The 22,649-nt window shown below is 49.3% G+C and overlaps 1 protein-coding gene across 1 annotated transcript in view; it reads right to left on the reverse strand.

Annotated features, from left to right (window-relative positions):
• Positions 1-22,649, reverse strand: part of Lgr6 (leucine rich repeat containing G protein-coupled receptor 6) — a 123,047-nt gene that overhangs the window by 81,781 nt on the left and 18,617 nt on the right. Inside the window, exons 2-3 of the mRNA XM_021160737.3 lie at positions 11,103-11,174; positions 8,846-8,917 (exon numbers count right to left, since the gene is read on the reverse strand). Coding sequence (XP_021016396.1) covers positions 8,846-8,917; positions 11,103-11,174 — 144 coding nt within the window. The remainder of the gene's footprint in view (positions 1-8,845; positions 8,918-11,102; positions 11,175-22,649) is intronic.

A 22,649-nucleotide genomic window follows, 5' to 3' on the forward strand; every position in this document is an offset into this window, starting at 1 on the left:
AGTTCCAGGGTAGCCTGAGCTACAATGGGAAAGAATCAAAGAGATAGAGAGACAGAGACAGAGAGACAGATAGAGAGGGGGAGGGAGGGAGGGGGAGGGGGGAAAGGAGAGAGATGAGATGATTTACTGCCGAATTTGGGCCAGGAAGTGTTTGGTTGTTACTTCATAGGCCTCAGTTTCCCTGTCTATTCAGCTGAGATGCTAAGGGATTCTCTTTGAGATGGAAGATGTGGATGAAGGTAAGTCTGAGAACTGCCCCCTCAAGTATCAGGGCATCGCAAAGATATGCTTTCTGGAGTCCTTGCCTCCAGAAGCAATTTGAAGTGCCCCCGTCATCAGCCTATTGTGGTGGCTTAAGCTCACATAAGCACACGCTAAGTAACTGTTTTTGAGGCTGCCAGCCTAGCACTAGAGCCAGCCACAAAGCCCATGAGGGCACTGCAGAGAGAAACCACAAAGCTCCTGGGGAGCCTAGAAACCCTATATGCAGGAGAGAGAGTTGGGGAGCATGCAACGAGTAACACCAGAAAGATAAGCATCTCTATAAGGGGTGCTCTGACTCCAGGGGTTCCAGGCATAACAGGAGCCTTAGGTAAGCTGGGAGGAAAGCACAGAGATCAGAAGGAGGAAAATTAAATATGTGAATAAAAACAGTCTGGAGAGATGGGTCACTGGTTAAGAGCACTGGCTGCCCTTCCATAGGTCCAGGGTTCAATTCCCAATACCCATATGGTGGCAAACAGTTGTCTGTAAGTCCAATTCTAGGATACCTGACACCCTCTGCTGGACTCCATGGGCACTGCACACACATGGTGCAGAAACATACACACAGACAAATCCCACACACATAAAATTAAATAGATACATTACGAAAAAGAAATACAGCAGAGGCCCTTGGGCAGCAGTTACCACCAGAACATGAGTGCATGCTTGCAGGCGTGTGTGTGTGTGTGTGTGTGTGTGTGTGTGTGTGTGTTCACGAACATGGGTGCTTATGTAGGTAGAGGCTAGAGGACAACTTCAGCTTCCTAAGGAGATGCCCACCTTGTTTTCTGAGAGAGGGTCTGTCTCCCACTGGGCTCACCATAAACTAAGCTGGCCTGCTAGAAAGCCCCAGAGATTCACGTGTTTCTGCCTCCCAGAGCTGGGGTTACAAGCTCAAGGGTTTACCGCGCGGCATAGGGCTTTCTTCTCAGTGTGGGTTCTAGGGATTTAACCAAATCCTTGCCCTTTACCAAGGGAACCATCTTTCCTGTCCCACGGGCATTCTTTATCTCCACGCTCTAGATCCAGATGTGAGAGAAGGAGGGTACAAGGCAGATTCAGGAAGTAGGTAGGGAACAGAGAGGAAGGATGCAACCGACTAACAACTGAGCCCGCCTTCCCTCCCTCCTTCCCTCCCTCCCTCCCTCCCTCCCTCCCTCCCTCCCAGGCTGCCCTAAGCATGTTATCACAGGAAGAGCCATGAGCATTAATAGGTCTGCCTCAACAGCTAGTCATGCTCCCTGGATGCAATGGGGAGTGAGCACCCAGTGAGCACCTGCTGTATGCTTGGTATGCCGTCCACACTGAGGGCTTCAGACTTTGGCAATTTACTGAAAAGTACAATGTCCATGACTGAAGCTGTGTAGCCTGAATCCCAACCCTGGGCTCCGCCCTTCTTCAGCTGTGTGACTGTGGAAGTGTGGCAACCATGTCTCCGCTCATTGGTTGCATATACAATGGTCCTTGCAGGGGACTTACTTTACAGCAAGGTCTCACACAGAGATGGAACTCAGAGCACCCTAGCGGATCTCATCAACTATCACTGCTAATGTCTGGTCTCAGGTCTATGGCTTACTGGTTGATTTAAGGAGGTCACTTCCCCTCTCTGAGCCTCAATTCCCTCCTTGGTTAAGAGAAGAGACCTAGAGACAACACGTTTTCTCAGAAGTACTGGTGGTATGGCTCATTGGCAGAGGACTTGCCTACCATGCCCATGGCCCTGGGCTCTATCCTCAGTTATCCAAATGACAATGGTGGTGATGGGATGGTGGTGATGATGATGATGACGTAAACAAAGATGATAGTGATGACCAATGAGGCCTTGCCTAGCGCACATGAGAAATGCAGTCTCACACAACAACTCAGAAGAAATAACAAGACAGCCAGGAAAACCATCTGGCTCAGCTGCCCTCCTGGAACTGGGTCATCATCAGGCCTGAAGATGACCCCAAAGCAGAGCTTGGGAGCTCCTTGGGGACCTCTGCTCTGGGCATGCGGTGAGGGAGCTAGCAGAGTTTTCTGGCTGACTGCTTTGGGTGCTTCCATCTCTCCACCTCCTGACTTCGAAGCTGTGAGTGCCTCTACTCTGATCTCCACCAACTGCTTTGCTTCTCATGATTCCCACACAAAGATCACAGCAAGCTCAGATCAAGGATCCATGAGAAACTATGGTTGGGTAAGCAGTGGTCACTGCGTATACCACACCCAGGTCCCCAAAGCTATAGCTTTGCACAGGTGACCTGCACCTCCAAGGAGCCCTCCTAACATATCTTTCGGAACTGATGTCATCCCCACTCCTTTCTTTCTGTTGTGTGTGTGCATCCGTGTGTATTCAGATAGAAATTAGAGTTAGTAAGAACAGACTCGCCCTTCACCATGTGCATCCTGGAGGTGGCAGGGACCTTTACTCACTGAGCCATCTCACTGGCTCTAGAGAGATCTTTAAAGTCTCCATGCTGTGCCTTTAAGGATGCACTTAACTGTCCTTCCTTCCAGGGTCAGCTCAGCTTCTCCCCAATAGCCACGCTGGGACAGAGAGTCTGGCTTGCTTTTGAGAATCAATACCCAGCAAGCTGGAGTGTAAAATGCTCACTCGTGCTGGGCCTGACCTGCTTTCTCTGCTGTTCCCAGCCTCTTTTCCCAGCATTACTGTATGGAAGCCCAGTTGGGTGGAAAGGAGTGGAAAGACAGTCAGAAGGAAGTAACCCGGGTTGGAAGGGGTGGAAAGATGGTCAGAAGGGAGTAACCCTTTATTCTCCAGGGTGAGGCAATGGAGGCAGAAAGAGGGGAGGTGATTTCCCCAGAGTTACAAATTGTATTAACAGCAACATTAGGACCAGGCTCTAAGTTCTATTCTTTCTAGCCAAGGCTGTGCTCGATAGGGGCAACATGGATTTAACCCTTTGCTCCTGGTTCTAGATGCACACTAGAAGCACCTGGAAAATGCTCAGGCCACAGGACGGTCCACTTAAGCCTCTGGGGCTATGTTTGGTGTAAAAGATGATGCATTATTCATTTTTAAGCTCAAGATTGAGTCCAACGTGCAAACAGGTGTCTAGTGGAAGTCTGGTCCTCAGCAACGCCCCCCAAAAAACTTATTTACAAAGAACATACTCAGAATATTTCTCTTGCCAGGGAGGTATCTGGGGGCAGAAACCATGAGTTTCAGTGACGGGGAGCAGGGGTGGTGGGGCAGGTAGCAGAGAGTCAACCCCACCCCAGTGTTCTTCACCAGGCTCTTTCTGTGAGATTTGGTGCCCATGGGGATGCTTGGGTGGATGAGTGAGGCAGGGTCTGAAGCTCACCCACCCTCTGCAGCCTGTAAAAGATCCTTCATCATTTTGATGTATTCATGTTTTTGTTTTGCTTTTGCAGTGTTGGGGATCAAACCCAAGGCCTTGCACATGCTAAGCATGTACTCTGCCACTGAATTTTTTTCAACATACATGAGTGCTTTGTCTATATGTATGTATGTGCACTTATGTACATGTCTGGTACCCAAGGAGACCCAGAGAGGATGTTGGTGCTGTTGAAGCTGGAGTTAAGGAAGGTTGTGAACCACCATGTGACTGCTGAAAACTGATCCTGGATCCTCTGCAGGAGCAACATCTGTGCTTAACCCCTATCCCATCTCTCCAGCTCCGGGTCTCGGCTTTTTGAGAGACAGTTTATCTCCAGCTCAGCCTGGCTTGAACTCAGTGGTCCTTGACCTCAGCCTTTCCAGTGCTGGAAGTTCAGACCCACACCATTGCCATGCTCCCTTTACTGGTGAGGCCTTGAGTCTGCTTGAGTCTAGCCCTACCTCTCTCTGCTGCCAGAGAGCCCCAGTTCCTGCCATCCAGTCTCTAGGGAGGATGGAACTTGAGCTCTTGCTGAAGAGCAGCATAGAAGATCTCCATGGGTTCCTCACAGCATCTTAAGAACCAGACTGAAGACCTCAGTGCTCTCAAGGAACACGAGTCCTTTCCAAGTCGGCTCCACTCAGTTCATCAGTCCAAACAGAGAGGAAGAGGGCAGTGTCAACCTGAGATAGCTCCATACAATTGATGTCACACTAGATTTCCTTGTGCTGGACCCAAGATCTAACTCCCCCGTTCTTCCTTCTGTGTCCAACCAGGCTTTGGACTGGATGGGCAAGATCAGAAGCAGTGAGCAGCTTCTAGAACCTTAGTCTTTACTAAGAGGGCACTGTCTAGGAATCCTGAGTCACAATCTCACTCCGGGCTCTAGGCTCTATCCAGGAGCAGGGCCCCCGGGGAACCCTCCTACCTAGGTTTCTAAAGGCAAAGAGGGGAGGAAAGCCCTGAGCCTCCTTTGAGTAACCCTTGTTACTCAAACTCGGTCTGGTGCAAGGTAGTTGAAGCTCACTCAGCAGGGTTGTTCTAGATAGGGCTATATTGACCTGAACCAGGGTGGCTCTAAGCCCCGGATGGTCTGCAGAGGATGGGAAGGGTCAAGGCTAGACCATGTTCATTTTCTAAGATGATAGCTTTGCGGGGAGGTAAAGTGGGGAAACACAACACATCCTATGATCTCCTTGGGCTGGTGCCAGGATCCTGGAATCTGCCTACAGCTGCTCTGCACCCTGCAAAGGCACAGCGGACAGGACAGCCAAAGGTCCAGACTTTGCCCCACATGTCTGGGGCATCAGGGGTATGGTTTCCCTTAGAGCAACTCTGTGAATTTAGCACCTGGGTCATGACAGCCTCATGGGATCTTCTTCCTCGGGCTAGACCTTCCTGCTCGGGCTGGCTCTCTTGATCAGACCTGCACTAAGCTGGCAGGCTTGAGGACCCTCAGAGGAGAGGAGAGCCACAGTCAGTGTAAGGAGGTCACCTAGGAGGGACTCTGCTGCAGTCCCTTAGGAGGGGAGCAGAGAGGATTCCTTGTATTTTCATGTCCTCTGTTGCCCATCTACTCTAGAGGCCTCAGAGAAAAAAAGCCACAGCCTTGGGAAGGGTCTGAACATAGAAAGCAAGTGTCTCCTTGTACTCCTAAGAAGCTCTTAGGCCAAGGGTGGGGGTGGGCACTACTGCTCTTACTTTCTTACAGGTCTGAGAGACAAGAACCTACAACCAGCAAAAGTGTCATTGGATGTTAGAAAGGACTTAGTACCCAGGACACATATGGACTCTCCTGCTCTGGGGGAGATGGGTAGGGATCCCCAGCATGCCTCCTGTCCCTGAACAAGGGAACTCTGCAGACAGAGGATACAAGACTTTAGTGATTGGTGGTCTTCAAAGATGGAGCAAAATGGTGGGTCACTGGCAGAGTGGGGGTGAGCAGCTTGGCTGTCCTGGCTTCCACACATTGCTTTTGGCCAACCTGCTCACTGGGCCCAGGCGCCGCTGGTTGAAAGGGGGCGGGCTGGCTGCGGTTTCTTCCAGTCTTTGATTTATTGCCTAATGCAGGCAGAGAAGAAAGAAGAGGCTCATCTCTAAGCCAGAGCCTTAGGAACGGGATGTGAGCCTCACATCTTCTGAAGGCCCCGCAAACAGAGCCCTGCTTTCTAATCCTACTGCAGGTCTAAACCTGCCACTGGGCACAGATATCCCACCAAGCAGTCTGCCTGCACTATGCTGTGGGTTCGAGATGCCTCCTCCCCCATTCTCCCCCTCCCCGCCCTGCACCCTGGACAGCTACAGGGAATAAATACACAGAGGTCTCAGAGCCCTAGAAGTCAGAGATCTAGAGGCAGATGGAGAGAGAAGCTGGAGACTAAAGACACCAGATACACAAAGAGCTCAGTTACAGACCGGCGATCATCTGGAAACTGGAAGGTCCAGAGGAAGGGCCACTGTCATGAGCTACTTTGAGAAAACAGGAGAGGGATCTGCCTTTGGGTGGATACCATTCCAAACCCAGGCACAGAACTGGGGTTCAGAATTGGGGTTCAGGTCTTCTCCCCTCGCTCAGATGCTTTTGTGCAGCCAACAACCTGCACAACTGTACAGAGAAGAGCTGTATCTAGAGTGGGGACCAGACAGCAGAACTGGAAAGCCCTGGTGCTCATTCTGTTGCTTTTGGAGTAGCCCCTCAAGTGCTCATTTTCTTCACACTGGTCCCTTAGGATGCTGTGCCCTCGCTGATCTCCACCTCCTTTAGACTCTGTATCCACTTCTTCCCATCTCCTCCCACCTTTACCCCTTTTGGAAAGATGGACTTAGCAAGGACAAGATGTGTCATAGGTTAGGGTGGAAGTGGACAGCGCCCACTTTCCTCTCTACAGTGGGCTCACTAACAAGGAGAACTAAAAGTCCTAGCTAGCCTCGTGCTCCTCTTGATCCTGAGAAGGTATGAAGGGGCCAGAAGAGGCAGCCCAGTTTGAAGGAAATTCCTTCACCGTGTTTGTAATAGCAAAGAGATGGAGACACGGAGACTAAGGAGAAACATGGAAGAGGAAAAGGCATATATGGAGCTGGGCATGTACATACGTATAATCCCAGCACCTCAGAGTTTGAGACAGGAAAAGCTATCCTGAGCTTGTCTAGAAAAAAAAAAAAGGAGGGGGGAGAAGAAAAGAAAAAAGCTGGATTGGGGTAGACCATGCTTACAAGGGCAGAAGGCAAGGGAAATCAATACAAATTTGAGGGTATCCTGGTGTACTTATTGAGTTGTTGAGATGCGAGTCAGCCAGGTCTACATAGAAAGATACTCTCTCAAAAAGACAAGGGAAAAAAAACCAACAACAACAACAAAAAAAAAAATCAAAATAAATCAATCGACAAACTGAAGGATGGGGAGGGTTGGGGGAGTAAGTCTGAGCAAAGTACGACATGTATGGCTAAAATGTCATAGTGAACACTGCTTTCCATCTGCTAGTGTCTTGAGATAACTCCTTAGTAAGGACATTAACATGATTTTAGCACAGAGAAAAGTAAAAAGAAAACCCATTATCTAGTATGTTCACTAAAAAAAAAAAAAAGTACTAGGTTTTACAAAGTTTTCAAGCTATATAGCTGAGAATGATGTTGAAGTTCATTTGTGTGTATGTGTGTGTGTGTGTGTGTGTATGTGTGTGTGCTCTTAATGGCCGTGCAGGTGCATGTGTGTGATTCCATGTGCACATAAGCTACAGAGTCAGTCTCGGATATCATTCTTCAGAAAGAAGCAACCACCTCCACCTTGCTTTTTTGTTTGTTTTGTTTTGTTTTGTTTTTCAAAACAGTTTCTCTGTGTAGCCTGGAACTCAATCTGTAGACCAGGCTAGCCTCAAACTCACAGAGATCTGCCTGCCTCTGCCTCTGGAGGGCTAGGATTAAAGGCATGAGCCATCACCAGGCACCTATCCTCCCTTCCTTCCTTCCTTTGTTCCTTCCTTTTTCTTTCTTTCTCTTTTTCTTTCTTTCTTTCTTTCTTTCTCTTCCTTCCTTCCTTTTTCTTTCTTTCTCTTTTTCTTTCTCTCTTTCTTTCTTTCTTTCTTTTTCTTCCTTCCTTCCTTTTTCTTTCTTTTTTTCTCTCTTTCTTTCTTTCTTTCTTTCTTTCTTCCTTCCTTCCTTCCTTTTTCTTTCTTTCTCTTTTTCTTTCTTCCTTCCTTTCTTTCTTTCTTTCTTTCTTTTTCTTCCTTCCTTTTTCTTTCTTTCTCTTTTTCTTTCTTTCTCTTTTTCTTTCTTTCTCTTTTTCTTTCTTTCTTCCTTCCTTCCTTCCTTTTTCTTTCTTTCTCTTTTTCTTTCTTTCTTTCTTTCTTTCTTTCTTTCTTATCTTGTTTGTTTTGTTTTGTTTTGTTGTTTGGTTTGATTTGATTTGTTTGGGGGTTGTTTGTTTTTTGAGACCAGGCCTCTCACTGGGACCAGGTTCACCCCTTTGGCTAAGCTGGCTTACAACTGACCCCAGGGGCCCACCCTTCTCAACTCTGTAAGTGCTGGCCTTATAAGCACAAGCCATCACACTTGGCTTCATAACGGGGCTGGAGACTCAGCTCGGGTCCTCACTCTCACATGACAAGCACTTTATGGACAAAGCAATTTGATCTTATGGACATCTGTCAGATGAGGATCTTAGAGTTCTGGGATTACAGGCATGCACCATCATGCCCGTTTCTACCATGCTGGGGACCTAACCCAGAGCCTTCTATATGCTAAGCAAACACTCTCCCAACTGAACTAGATCCCCAATCCTCAAAACTTAAAACAAAGGAGCAGTGATGTGGTCGGTGGGTAAAGGAACCTGCTGCAGGTCTGATGGACGGCCCGAGTTCTGACCTCCAGACCCATGGGGAGAAGGAGAGAACCAACTCCTGAAAGCTGTCCTCTGGCCTCCACACTCACTCAACACACACATAAAAATAATAAATGTAAAAAAATAAAATAAACCCCAGCAGAGCCCTGCAACGATCACCATTCATAAACAGAGTCACTTCGTCCCTGAAGGGCTGCCAGGCACTTTGGGTTCCTCTTAATCTTTGTTTACACATCAGATGAGGGAAAGAAAAGACATAGAAATAATGAGAAACAAGAGGAATGGAGATACGGAAACCAGGACCAGCGCCAGACTCTGAGTGACAACCCCTCTCTGCCCCCCACCACCCTGTCTGCCATTCTAAGCGCTACATCTTCACGTGAAGGAGTTAGCCTCTACTTACAGAATTTTGAGGCTGTGGAGGCCGGAGAATGCCTGTCCCGGGATGTGTGAGAGGTGGTTCCCCGAGAGCCGCCTGCAAATCAAAGACAGAGGTCAGAGGTGTTGCCAGGGAACCCTTGGGAGTACAGGAGGGAGGGTGGTGACAGCGCTGGCATTTCCTGAGCTCCGCGGTTCACTGTTCACCTCATGGCATCAGCTCCACTTTCACCGTTAATCCTGGGAGGGGCAGGAGACCGTGAGTATCCCGGATTTAAAGTGTTCAGAGCCAGGGGTGTTGGTCTTCAGATTCCTCAGATCTCCAAATATTTGCATCTAGATAATGAGCTGTCTTGGGGATGGGTCCAAGTTTAAACATAAATTCACTGGATTTTATTTGATTTCACATTTACTTATTTGGCGTGTGTGTACGCTTGTGACTGAGTATGTGCCGTGACCCACACGGGCGAGTCAAACGACAGCCTGAGGTTCTCACCGTTGAATTTAGGTTGTGTGGCTTGGTGGTAAGTGCCTTCCCCCTGAGCATCTCACCAACTAGACCAAAATGAGATTGCTTTATAAACATGGAGCCTGAGGCAGGTTTATGTACTAAAGATGGAGGCCAGTACCTCAAACCTGCGGAGAGTGTTTACCCCAGCGCTGAGCTGCAGTCCTTGTCTTCTGCAGCCACATGAAGTCAGGTGCAGAACTGTCCACCATGGTGGCCTACCAGTGCACAACATGGTTCAGATTTTAAACGTAGGTGTGGTAGTACGACATACCTTTTACCCAAGGACTTGGAAGCAGGAAAAGTATGAGTTCAAAGCCAGCTTGGCTACATAAACGATTCTAGTCTACCCTGGGCTACATAATAAGACCCTGTCTCAAAAAAAATTTCAGATTTCAGATTTGAGAACGCTCAACCTGTACTTCCCCTCGAATTTCAGATAAGAAAAACTGAGGGGTAGTTTGTGTGTGTGTGTGTGTGTGTGTGTGTGTGTGTGTGTGTGTGTGTGTGCTTGCGCGTATGTTGTTTTGTTGTTGATGTTGTTTGGGGTTTTGTCACTGTTGGTTTTAGACAGGGCCTCACTAGGCAGTCCAGGATGACCTGATGTTCACAATCCTCCTGCCTCAGCCTGCCCTGTGTAAGCACTGGAGGCACACTCCACCCCAGCCAGCTTCCATGAGAAGGATTCAGCTCAGTGACAGAGCCAGAGCGCCTGAGGTCCTGATAATCTCTATTGCCTCTGTCTGTTTATTTAACATCTGCTGTTTTACAAGACAGAGTTGGGATCGCCACCCTTGGGCTCTGTGATGGGGGCCTAGGTGGTGGATTGCTCCCTTAGGTGGGGCCCTTTAAACAGGTCCAGCCCCTTCTTGGGGAGTGAGAGATGGAAAGCTGAGCTTGCTAAATGCCTTAGCTCTCCTCTAGGTTCCCATCCCAGCTGTGCCACGCCCACCTCAGAACGCCCCGCCCACACGGAGCTCCCCTTCCGGCAGGCAAAGAGCCTTTATATTAGGGATAAAAATTCAGAGGTGATTTCCAGGGGGGTGGGGCAGGTGGAATCATGAGTGAAAGCTAGGCCACAGAGAAAAGAGTCAGCACTTACAAACACTGCCCAGCCTTCTGGGCACTAGTGGGCTCAGTTCCCAGCACCCACTGGGCAGCTCTCACCACTCTCTGTAACTTAAGTTTCAAGGGCTTTGATGCCCTCTTCTGGCTCCTAGAGCAACAGCCATGCATGCTGTGCACAGAGACACATGAACCCATACATATAAAATTAAGGGGAAAACAAATTTTTTTAAAGAAGGAAAGCTATATTAAGTAAGTTAACTCATGCCTGATATCCCAGCCCTCAGGAGGCTGAGGCAAGATAAGTGCTAAGTTCAAGACCAGTCTGAGCTACAATCGTGAATTTCAGGCCACTCTGAACTATATAATAAGACGCTGTCTTAATAAACAAACTCATGAATTGATTCATTTAATTAAAACACGGGGCAGGGGAAAGAGCTGCAGAGAGTGTTGGCTCACACTTCCAATGCCTCGTGGCTTAACACTGGGACACTGGAATTTTTGCCCATCTATCAGGTCTCAACTGAACACCTGTTTCCAGAGCGAGCCCTGCTTTCTCCCTTCTTCCCCAAGTTCCAGAGAGCCCAGGACCCTACAGCTGCTGACCAGAGAGTTCCACCCACCCACCTTCCACCCACCCAGACCCTGCCTCCTGCTCACCTACCTCCCACCCACCCAGACCCCAACTCCTGCCCACCCATCAACTCACAGCTCCTCCAGGAAGCGCAGGCGGTGGAAGAGACCCGGCTGAAGCTCCGTGAGGTTGTTCATACTGAGGTCTCTGGGTGGAGAGAAAGTGGAAAGCAGGATGTGGTTACCTGTCTGTACTGTGATGATCAGCTCCAGCCCTGTATAGGGGAAGCCCAGGGTTTCCCACTGTTCCTCCACCTTCCCAGCATGCCATCTGGACCCACTGGATGTCTGGCAACAGCAGCCACATGTAAGTCTAGGAGCAAAAATCTGGGTCACTTTCCGGTCCCCTCTGCTGTCCCTCTGCTTTTCATGCTTCCTTTGGCAGGTTTTCCCTGAGCTAGCTATGGTTAGCCAGGAAAACCACCTCACTGTTGAGAGGAGCCATGGGGAAGAAGAAGAAGAAGAAGAAGAAGAAGAAGAAGAAGAAGAAGAAGAAGAAGAAGAAGAAGAAGAAGAAGAAGAAGAAGAGGAAGAGGAAGAGGAAGAGGAGGAGGAGGAGGAGGAGGAGGAGGAGGAGGAGGAGGAAGCAGCGGCGAAGGAAAAGGAAGAGGAAGAGAAGGAAGCATAAGATTTCAGAGCAGGAAGGCAAGGTCCCTAGTGAGAACAGTCTTCACTCTGAGAGCCAGGGTCACTACCCATGCAGCAGGCTCTGATGTTCCTGAACCCAGGTTCTTCCCCAGCCGGGTGTGTTGCTCCACTCAGTAATGGTGGGCTTCACTGCAGGTTGAGGTCTCTGCCAACCTCCTCTTTTTGGCGCTGCTTCCCCAGACTTCTGCCTTTCTTGACTTCTTGGAACTTCCCCAAAGATGCCCAGGTACCTGAGTATCTAGATGTGCAGAGCTGGCCTCTGAGTATTTACCATCTAAAGTATTCTAACATGCCTATGTTATCCAAAAGAACCTGTGTTGCTGTTCCCTAAGATGCTCCGCACACAAAGCCATCACTATAATTCCATCAACATTACTGAAGACCCACCTTAATACTAGGCACTAACTCGCCTTTAGCTAAATAATCCCATTTAACCCTTTCCATAATCCCAGCAGAACTGCTATTTGACATCCAGGCAAACAAAAGGGGGCCATCAGCTTTTCTCCAAGGATACAGGGACCTCCTGCTGAGGCTTATGACCTAGGCTCATTCCCTCGAACCCACATGATAGAAGGAAAGAACCAACTCCCAAACATAGTTCCATATTCCTGGCACTCCCCTCCCTCAACGCATACAAGAGTTTTAAAAGTAAAAATTAAACACAGAAGAGGTTGAGTGGAGTCAGAGAGTCCCCAAGTCAAATGTCTCCCCTAGTTACCCACCTTGACCACCGTGACCCTCCATTTCCTTATCCATTTTTAAAAACAAGGATTAGTGATAGGTAAGGTCTTTGTGGGGATTAGGTGAGCTAATGTTTGCAGACTGCCTGGTAAATAGTAAGTAGTTAAGAAGTGTTTGCCTTCTCCCTTCCACTCTCCCCCTGGTGTACTGTGTACAACAGTCTCAGCTCTGCAGACCTGGTGGGGCAGAGCCGGCGACAGCTCGACTTGTGGGTATTGCCCAATGTTAACATTTTCTTCTGTTTGTGCCTGAGTGAGTGGCGATGTGACAGACGGATGCCTGACACATTTGAGCTCCATCCCGCCTCAAACCCCTGCCAGCTGACTCTTGTCTCTGAGTGCCTGCTCCCTAGGGCTACAGAGGTGGAGGCGGACCAAACCACTGGGCAGCTTAGGCCTTCCTGATGTCCCCCTTCCCCAGAAGTACAATTCACCCTCAAACCTTCTCCGTTCCCTGTGCCCAGAAACAGGTTTGCTTTCCATGCAAACCAGGCAGGCTGGGGATGGCGAGGGACACTTGCTGAGAGAGCCCGCCCGGCTCCAGTCTATAAAAAGACTGTTTAGTCTAAAATGTTTTATCTTTGATAAAGCCTGGGCTCCAAGACCATGTCTTCCAAGGAAGACTTTCCATGCAGGGTAAAGCCAAGAAAAATGCCATGTGCAACATGGGCTGCTCCTGACTGTCCTCCCTCCCCGCTATCGTGTGGAAATGGAAGGGCATCTGCAGGCTTGAGGGGCTAGGATGGGTGGGCTCAGTGACAGCTGCAGGAGGCACCCTGGTCACCGCGAAGGACGGAGCTGGTGGAACTAAGAGGGCTCCTTGGTGGATGTTAGCCTGGGCTCAACCCTCATGATCCCTCAGCTCTGAAGGGATGCTCACAGAGACAATCCTGAGTCTACCTGGATTTCTCTCCCTCGAATCTCAGGCCTGGCTCATCCTAAGAAAGGAGGAGGTGCAAGGTGCCACCAAAAAAAAAAAAAAATACGGTTACCTCTAAATATTTACCCTGTGCATTTCTGGATGTGTCCTGACAGGCAGGGGAGCGGGAGTTCAAGGAGCATACAGGGCATGTGACTCAGGCCTCATCATTCAGCTGTCCCCCCAGGGGCCGCACTCAGAGGCTCTGATGCAGCTCCATGCCCCCCACCCACTCCCTCCACCTTTCCACCGAGGCCAGCGGCTTCATTGTTCTCCCTGAGGAGGAGGGGGCTGTGCCCCCACCCACTCACTCCCCCTCCACACATCCTGCCCCAGACAAGCACCCAGCCCAGCTGCTGTAGAGGAGCCGGGTGGGGCCAGGGGGTTGATTTTAAATGGTGTCTGGTGGGGGAAAAGGGGTGAGGCTGGTGCCAGGAGAAGAGGAAAGCAAAGGCCTGCTCCAAGGATTGAGGAAGGGAGACCAAGCCCTGGCCCTCCACACTGCCACCATAGGTCCAAGGAATGGCTCTGGGATCCTTCAGGGAATAGAAGGAAGGAATGACAGGCAGACACTCCCAGCACAGAGTTTGTCCTGTCAAGTCCAAAGCTCTGACCTGTGCCGGTTGGAGGAGACCAGCTGTGAACCCAGAGGACACAGCTCTGACGTTTCTGGCATGCCTGGGGTTGAGGGAAATTGGAGGGTACCTGGACCCTTGGGTACTGAAGGTGAGGTTGTGGCTCTATTGGCTTATCCACACGATTCTGAGATAAGAGTGCTTGGATGTACCTTCCTATGCTGTCCTTCAGAGCTTGGGCATCCATGTGTCCTACAGATGGATACTTCTTCCATTCAGCACTTTGCATGTTGGAGCTCTGGCTAAGCAAAGGTTACAAAGTATCTTTGGGCATCTACCTATCAGGGAGGCAGAGGCCCTTTGCAGGAAGAAAGCAGCTTCCCCAGGTCTTCTTTGACTGTGTGACTTTCCGGTTGTCTAGTTCAGGTAGCATCTAGTGTCCAGTAACACAGTTTTGGGGTCTAACTGATCTGTGGCTGAAATGGGTACCCAAACCTAAGCACAATGCTGTTCTACCACTGTCATCCTATGAACATCATCTATGAACATTATCATCCCATGAACACACTACATCACATGATACACATCACATGTAGGCCACACCACACCCATGAGCACCATTACATACCATACATACCACACACACACACCAATTACCACACATACTGCACTACACACACCATACACATAGCACACACACCACATACTACACATACACACATCATATACAGCACACATCACCCAAACACCACATACCACACCATGTTCACACACATAACATACATGCCATATCATACACACACACATACAAAACACATACATAGACCATATATACCATACATACCATACTCACACCATGTCACATGTATACCGCATATATACATTATAGTATATACCACAACACACACACACACACAGCTCTCCAGGGCTAAGTCTGGGACATGGGGACTGTCCAGTTCATAGGGCCCCACATTCTGGAGAACCCTGGTTCTGCTGCTCCCCCTCAATTTCCTAGCACCCTCCCTCAGCTGTTGTCACTGACAGACACAGGGTGTGGAGAGTGGCCAACAGTCTCACCCTGAAACTTTCCTCCCAGTAGGCCTTGGGATACCCAGAGGGGCCATGTGTGCTCTCGGCTGGACACAGCATGGTGTGGTGGGAGGGATGGGGGTGATGTTGACAGAGAGGCTGCTCAAGTGAAGGGTGTGGCAATATGAAAGGGGTAGCCCTGGGCACAGGAAGTGGAAGCTTCTGGCTGCACATTAGGAAAATGTTCTCAGAGCTTTAGCCGGTGAGGCAACCAGACCACCCAAGGAAGCTGGGTGAGGCAGTGTCACCATGGAGACAGGGAACAGGTTTGATAAAAGGGAGGATGCTAGGAAACCAAGGGGGCCCAGAGCAGCAGAACCAGGCTGGAGGGCGTGGGCACCTGGAGATGCTCCTCCAGGAGCTGGCTGAGACCCAAGGACCCAGGGGGACTAGTCTGCTTGAGTTTTCCCTATGGGAGGACAAAAACCAGTGACAGAGAGTTTGTGCATTCTGCTGGGGTGCAGGTGAAAGGACACCCCACATTGGAGGAGGGGCTGACAACACAGAACCCTTTTTGAGATAAGAACTCAAGTTGTCCATCTCTACAGTTAGTTATTTTGGGTTACTACTATTGTACTTATTAATACATACTACATATTGTATATATTGTAAACATGTTTATTATATAACTTACTCTATACATTTGTGCAACTTGCTGATTTGATACACATTTCCATTGTGAAATAAGAACCACAGTGAAACTAATTAACATATCCTCTCCTCCATAGCCATGGGAAGTGGGTGTGAGTGAGTCTGTGTGTTTATGTCTTTGTGAGAGACAGACAGACAGACAGACAGACTGACTGACTGACTGACTCGAGTCATAGGGTGGCATGAATCTACCCCTGGCGATGCCTGTGTCCTATAGTTACCTCTTTAGAGGCAGAGCTGGGCCACAGGAGTCTCTGTGGTACTTTGTACACAGTCACCCAATGAGCCACATACTGAAAACCATACTGCATTTAACATTGCCTGGTCGTATTAATTGACTGTGTGACTCTGGTTCTGTCACTTCCTGCCTCTAAGTTTCTATCCTCTCGCTTGTAAAATGGGATGATAATAGTATCAATACTCACCTGACAGGAGTTGCAATATGAAATTACCAGAGTTAACAATGTAAAACAACTGCCTAATAAATATGCCTGTATTTAGTATCATAGTTATTTAGCTGAATTATAATTACTGGTACATGATGACACTTCTCATCACATTTTTTGAGACATATATAGTCACACTGGTCTTGAACTGGCAATATTCCTGCCTTAGATTCTTGTGGGCTTAGATTTAGAGATGGGTACCAGCACACCTAGCTTTACTACACACTTCTTCAAGGCGAGGATTTAATCTGTGCAGTCTTCACGCTTACTAGGGCATCTGGCAAACAGAGGTGTTCGATAAGGTTTCTTCTGTGTCAGTGAACACAGAAAGGAGATTATCGGAAGAGGAAAGGGCTCGCAAGGAGGTGGGGAATGCTGTAGTGATGAAGAGAGGGTCACTGAGCATGGACAAAGTATAAATGTGCGTGTGTGTGTGTGTGTGTGTGTGTGCGTGTGTGTGTGTAAGTAAATATCACAGTAAGAGTCAGGTATGGTGGTGGTGCACGCCTTTGATTACAGCACTTGGGAGGGAAAGACAGGTGGATCTCTTTGAGTTCAAAGTTCAAAGCCAGCCTGGTCTACAGAGTGAATTCTAGGACAGCCAACAGAGAAACCCTGTTGTCAAAAATAAAAAAAATAAAAAAATTTAAAAAATTTAAAAAAAAAAAGAAAGAAAAAACTCACAGTAAGACTCACTGTTTTGTAAACTAACTGAAAATAGTGGTAATAAACCACAAATTAGTGGATGGTTGGAAAGGAGATCTGGGAATTTTGCTCAGTGGTAGAGCACTTGCCTTGCATTTCCCAGGCCCTTGGTATACACACACACACACACACACACACACACACACACACAGAGTACCAAACAGAAAGCTAACTAGATAACTGTGCTGCAACTAATGAAAGACAGTGTTCTTCCGTAGTATAAGTCCTGTGGCTCAAAGCCGTCTCTGAGGGGAATCTTCCCGATGTCCCTCTAGGGCACTCATGACTACAGTATGTTATAGCTTGTACAAATATTCTACCCAGTGCTTGGTCCCCTGATCGCACATGGGTTATCACCATCTGGGACCCACAATGGGATAAGGCATTTCTCCTGAGCCTTCTCATGGTCTCCTGGTGGGTCTCAGCAGGCCACCTAACACCTCAGTACAGCCCTTCCCTGAGGACCAGTCTGAAGTATTCAGACATCCCACCATGCTGGGAGACAGTGAGGGAGTTAATAGTGGCAGTGAGGAGTAGGATAGGGCATGTTAGAAAGCCCAGAGTGGGGAGAGGGCGATTCCCACCACATCCGCCTAAGATAATAAAGGACCTGTGTTCCATCTTCAGCACCACAGTAAGTGATGGATACAATAAAGACTAAAAGCATCATCCCACGTGGCTGCAGAGGCCCCATCATGACAGGTACCTTGCTCACATTGACACAGCAAAAGCAGATCTGGAGAGGAGCAGGGCTACCTGTGGTCATGCTGCAAATTCCTGCAGTGCCCCAAGAGCTCTAAAGCCCAGAAGGACCTCAGGCTTTCCAGTGTGGCCTCCTCCGTGTAGTCTGTTCCCTGAGATGAACCTCCTATCGGAGAAGGAAGATCTCCTTGTCATTATCTTCTTAGAAACTCCAGACTCACAACACAACACCAAGTTCTCTTGGATTTTGCAGTTTTCATAAATTGCCAAACCAGGGAGTTACTTCCATCGGGGAAAACGTATCTCTCTATCCACATAGCAGCACAGATTGTTCTCTTGGGCTTTGCACAAACTCCTATGTGAGAACAATGTTGTGCTTTTAAATAGATGCCTGTTTGCTTTGTTTTGTCTTTTCTTGGCTCCCTCTTTGGTAACAATGCCTCCCAGCCTGCCTAACTGTGTCAGGAGGACCCCTGATGGGGGGAAACAGAGCAGGCAGGGTGAGTAAGGGAGAGGCTGAAGGGCTAGCAAGGGTTTGGAGTATTATGAAGGGGACTCCCAGGAGACGGCCAGGAAAAGAAGACCTTTGTGCAAGTCAGATTGTACCAGGGAGAAAGCTGGAAACCCAAGGCATCAACGGGTGGCCTAATTAATTAAGGTGGGGCTAGGATAAAGGGAAGGAGACATTACTAAAATTCAGGTGAGATAGACACACACATACACACACACACGATTTTGTTTGTACTTGTGGCTAAAAGACCATGCTACTTGTCACATCACTAGCACCTCTGTGGGTTGCCTCAAAGTCTGGTGGCACAGATAGGAAGCCAAGGACAAGAGAACTGGAGAGATACCTCCCTCTCAAAATTGCTAGATACAAGAAACTGTGGTTTGATGTACCACTATACCCGGGCTTCCCCTATGTCTTACAGAAAGGGTTTGGTGGCGGCGGCAGTTGGTTTAGTTGTTGTTGTGGTGGTGGTTACTCTGCACTCCTATAATTCCAGCACTTTGGAGTAAGAAATAAGAGGATTGGGAGTTTGAGGCTAGCCTGAACTACAGAGTTAGTTTGAGGACAGCCTGGGCTACATGGTGGTTCTCTGAAGATAGAGATACCATGTCACAGCAGCAGCAAGCTGGGGGCCTGGGCACCTGAGAAGAATGAAGAGAAGGAGCTTGTGGCTGGTTCTAACCCTCAGAACCACAGGGTGATGTCTTTGGAAGGAGCCAGGCCCATCCCAAATGAGCTGACCCAACACTCCTTCATGAAGCTGCTAAGCTAGACCCATCCTCAGGGCCTAAAACTCCAGGCAGAAGTGCCACCGAAAGTTAACTGCAAGGTATGACTTCTGCCCCCTTTGCCCTTCCCTGAGACCCTTGATAAGGCAGAGGGAGCTGCTCCTAGCGGTACTCAGAGTCAGGTGACCTTTCCTGGGAGCAAAGCATGGTCTACGGGTTGCACAGTGCCTGCACACTGCCCCTCTTGGCTCCTTCTTCCTTGCTAGATCTAGAAAAGCCCATCATTCTGTGGCATTTCATGGCTCCGCAATGGCTCTGCTGCAGTGAGACTGAACTCTCCCAGGCCCTGAGACTCTGTGTAAGTGATTTCACCTGTCTCTGCCTTGCCATCTTCAATGGTAAAGAGCTTAAGCAAGGCCTGGTGCACGGTAAGCCAACAGACATCACCTGTGAGCCTCATGGCCCACTCCCCCAGCTCCAGAGCTCTGGTCAAGCCGCTTAAGTCATACAGCTCTGTCTTCACTGTAAGTATTTGTAACTGGCTGCAACATACAGGCACTATGCTCAGTGATGAAACCACAGAGCCCAGCAATGTGTGTGCCCTGTCCTTAAATAGCCAAGTCTATAGAAGACAATGGCAGCAGAGTGGACAATTAAAGCGTAAATGGCCAGGCCTAAGGCTGGGACTTTAGTCATGGGGCTTCTCAGACTAATCCCTGTGGCTTTTTGAGTCTGGTCCCTGAGGCTGCAGTCACATGGGCAAGCCACAGGATCCTGTCCTTGATTAGGAGCTGTCATCTCCTACCCTCCGATGGCACATTCCTGTGGCTGCTCTCCCTAAACAGCCTGGGAGTTCCGCCACAGAGCCCAGTTCTCTGTCCTTGCCACACACACACACATGCCGGCTTCGAGGTCCGTTTTCTTTCTTTCTTTTTTTTTTTTTTAAGTTTTTTTTTTATTTGTGTGTGTGTGTGTGTGTGTGTGTGTGTGTGTGCCTGTGTCGTCTATGTCTGTCTATCTTTCTGTCTGTGTGTCTGTGTGCCTGTGTTTCTAAATCTGTATATGTGTGTCTGTCTCTTTCTCTGTGTGTGTGCTGTGTCTGTATTATATGTCTGTGTATATGTCTGTGTGCCTGTGCCTGTGTTTGTGTTTCTATGTCTGTGTATGTCTGTCTGTCTCTGTGTGTGTGTGTGTCTGTGTCTGTGTGTTGTGTGTCTGCCTGTGTGTATATCTATGTGCCTGTGTCTATATGTGGATGTCTGTGTATATGTGTCTGTCTCTGTGTGTGTGTGTGTGTCTGAGTGTTGTGTGTCTGACTGTGTGTGTATCTATGTGCCTGTGTCTGTATGTGTATGTCTGTATATGTCTCTCTCTCTCTCTCTCTCTCTCTCTCTCTCTCTCTCTCTCTCTCTCTCTCTCTGTTGTGTGCCTGTATGTAGGGGGATGGTTATGTAGGTGACCTCAGAGGTCAGAAGAAGGATTATTACAGGCAATTATGAGACACACGATGTAGGGGCAGGGAACTGAACTCAAGTCCTCTGGAAGAGTAGCTAGCAAGCACTCATAGTCACTGAAGCATTTTCTAGCCCTACAACACTGCTGTCATCTGAGGGATAACCCACTGAGTCCTGCAAAACTAGGTCTTCTGCAACTTACCAGCTTCTGCTCTGGCCCTTATTTTGATCTCTAGCTCCAGCTACAAGGCCAGCATGGCTCTGTACTGAGGTGCTTTGCATGGGTGTAAAAATCTAACTGTCCTTGCATACTAGAACCCCTTAGACTGACTCTAAGGCTTAGAGAGAGAGGTCACACTGAGGCGGCCTTGATAGCCTTCTATGAAGGAAGAAGTGCCTGGGCAATCCCTGTGTCTTGACTCTACTATCAGATTCGATAACTAGCACTGAGCAGAGTCAAAAACAGAAAAACAAAACAACCCCCCTTCCCAAAAAAAACCTAGCTAGAGAAGCTGCAGCAACAGTAACAGTGAGGGGTGAGAGGTGGAGTCTCACGCAGATGAGGCTACTGTCCTGAGCTCTTTATCCCCAGAGCGTCTGAGTGGAACACTAATGAAAGGCCCCCAATCCATGGTCCTTAGCTGTGCTCACACAGATGGAACTTCCCCCATCCAGGACAGGAGGAGTGCCTGGGCTTTCAGTAGTGGATAGGGAGCAAGATAGTGGCAGTCCGGGACAGCAGTGGGAGGTTGGGGAGAACCTTCACCTAGATGCACCCTGCCGCCCGTGTCACACACACTGAACCACCGCACCACGGCACCAACACCCTCCCTGGCGGGCCAACCTGGCTTGTTCAAACTGAGCCTGAATCTGGCGGGAGTGCCCGGGACAGCTGCCTCTGCTGCCGCCTGACCCACTCCACCCCCAACAGCATCAGCCTTCCCTCTTCCCACCCAAAACGCGGGCACTTTCTAGGTCTCATTTAATTCCATTTATTTTTTTTTTACGGGCAAGGGAATGAGCATTGTCCCCACGTTAAAGGAGGAAATGGATACTGGGAAATATCACTCGGCCCCCAGATCACACAACCGCTGCTAAAACTCATGCGGTTTAATTCTGTTGCGCCCGGGCGCACCTGGAGACAAGGACAGCCAGGAGGGCGCCACCTGTGCGGTAGATCTTGGGGTTCCTTTCCCGGGACCTTGTGGCATTTTCTGGAGCTCCGTGCCCTTCCCCCCACCCCCACCCCTCACCCCGACCCACCTGCGTGCACCGCGCCTGTGGCCCCGCCCCTGGGGCCCCGCCTGCCACCGAGCGGCTCCGGCGCTCTGAGCTCCATCCAGACCCTTAGGCCTTCTGTGCGCTGCTACCCTTGCCCATTCGGCCCACGCTGAGCCACTCTGGTTCTGTTGCCTCTGCCTGAGTGTCCTTTCCTATAAGTGGTGCCCCACTCGCCTCCCCTTTTCCTCAACCTTTTGCCTATTTGGATCATCACATTTGTAGAAAGACTAGACGAAAGATTCAGGTTCAAAACACTCCTTCCCAACCAGAAGTCCTTGGCATTGAGCCCCACTCTTGCTCACACTACAGTTGTGCTAGCGTTCTTGGCCATCCATTATGGAGTTCTCTATTATCAGATACACACTTTGTGGCCTGGCACCGACACTGAATAGTGGTTTGATGATGTTAAGCCTACTTACCCTAGGTGTGCCTCACTTTAGGGGTCTAAGAAAGGTTGTATAATAGTCCCTCTTAAGTGAACCGCTGTGGGGTTTCAATGGTAGAATCCAGGTGCATGGTGAGGGTATTAACTCTGCCCGCCAGAGGCGTTCCTTCCTTCAGGGGCATTCACACACATCACCCCCAATGATGGAGATCAGACAGAAGCAGCAAGCCGCAAAGCAGCAGTGAGCAAAGATGGCAAGGTGGCAGGGGAGGGCGTTCTGGGTCAGCCCTGCCCTTAGGAGGCACCAGCTGCTGCTTCTCTCTGTGGTGCCACCTGCCTCGCCCCTGATCTTCTCTGCCTTTGATCTTCTGATCTCTGGCCAGGGTCTCCCAGCCAAAGGCATTCCTGTCTTCCTGTCTTCCAGCCTCCTCCAAGGAAAGGCAAAGGGCTGGGCTCACTCCATGCCCCGGCCCCTCCCTCCTCCCCTCCTCTGCTCTGTGGAGTCACGCAGGTCCTTAGATCAAGTAACAACCAGGTCCACCTGAGGTGGCAGGGGGTTGAGAGTGGTTTTGGAAAGAAGAGAAAATAAGAGAGGAAGCCCCCTGGCTCTGGGTGCTACTCCAACTAGGCTCAGCATCTTAGCTGGCTCAGCATCTTAGCTGGACCAGACCCCTATGGAAAGGTTCCCAGGGCCAAGGTCTTTGTTCTCAGTGTCCTGGAATGTAAATCCCTTGTTGAGTACACAGGAAGTGTGTATGCCTTGTATAAAAAGGAGAAAGGACCTCAGGA

This window comes from Mus caroli, unplaced genomic scaffold (genome assembly GCF_978045245.1).
Source record: "Mus caroli unplaced genomic scaffold, Mus_caroli_1 scaffold_1, whole genome shotgun sequence".
Classification (NCBI taxonomy): Eukaryota; Metazoa; Chordata; class Mammalia; order Rodentia; family Muridae; genus Mus; species Mus caroli.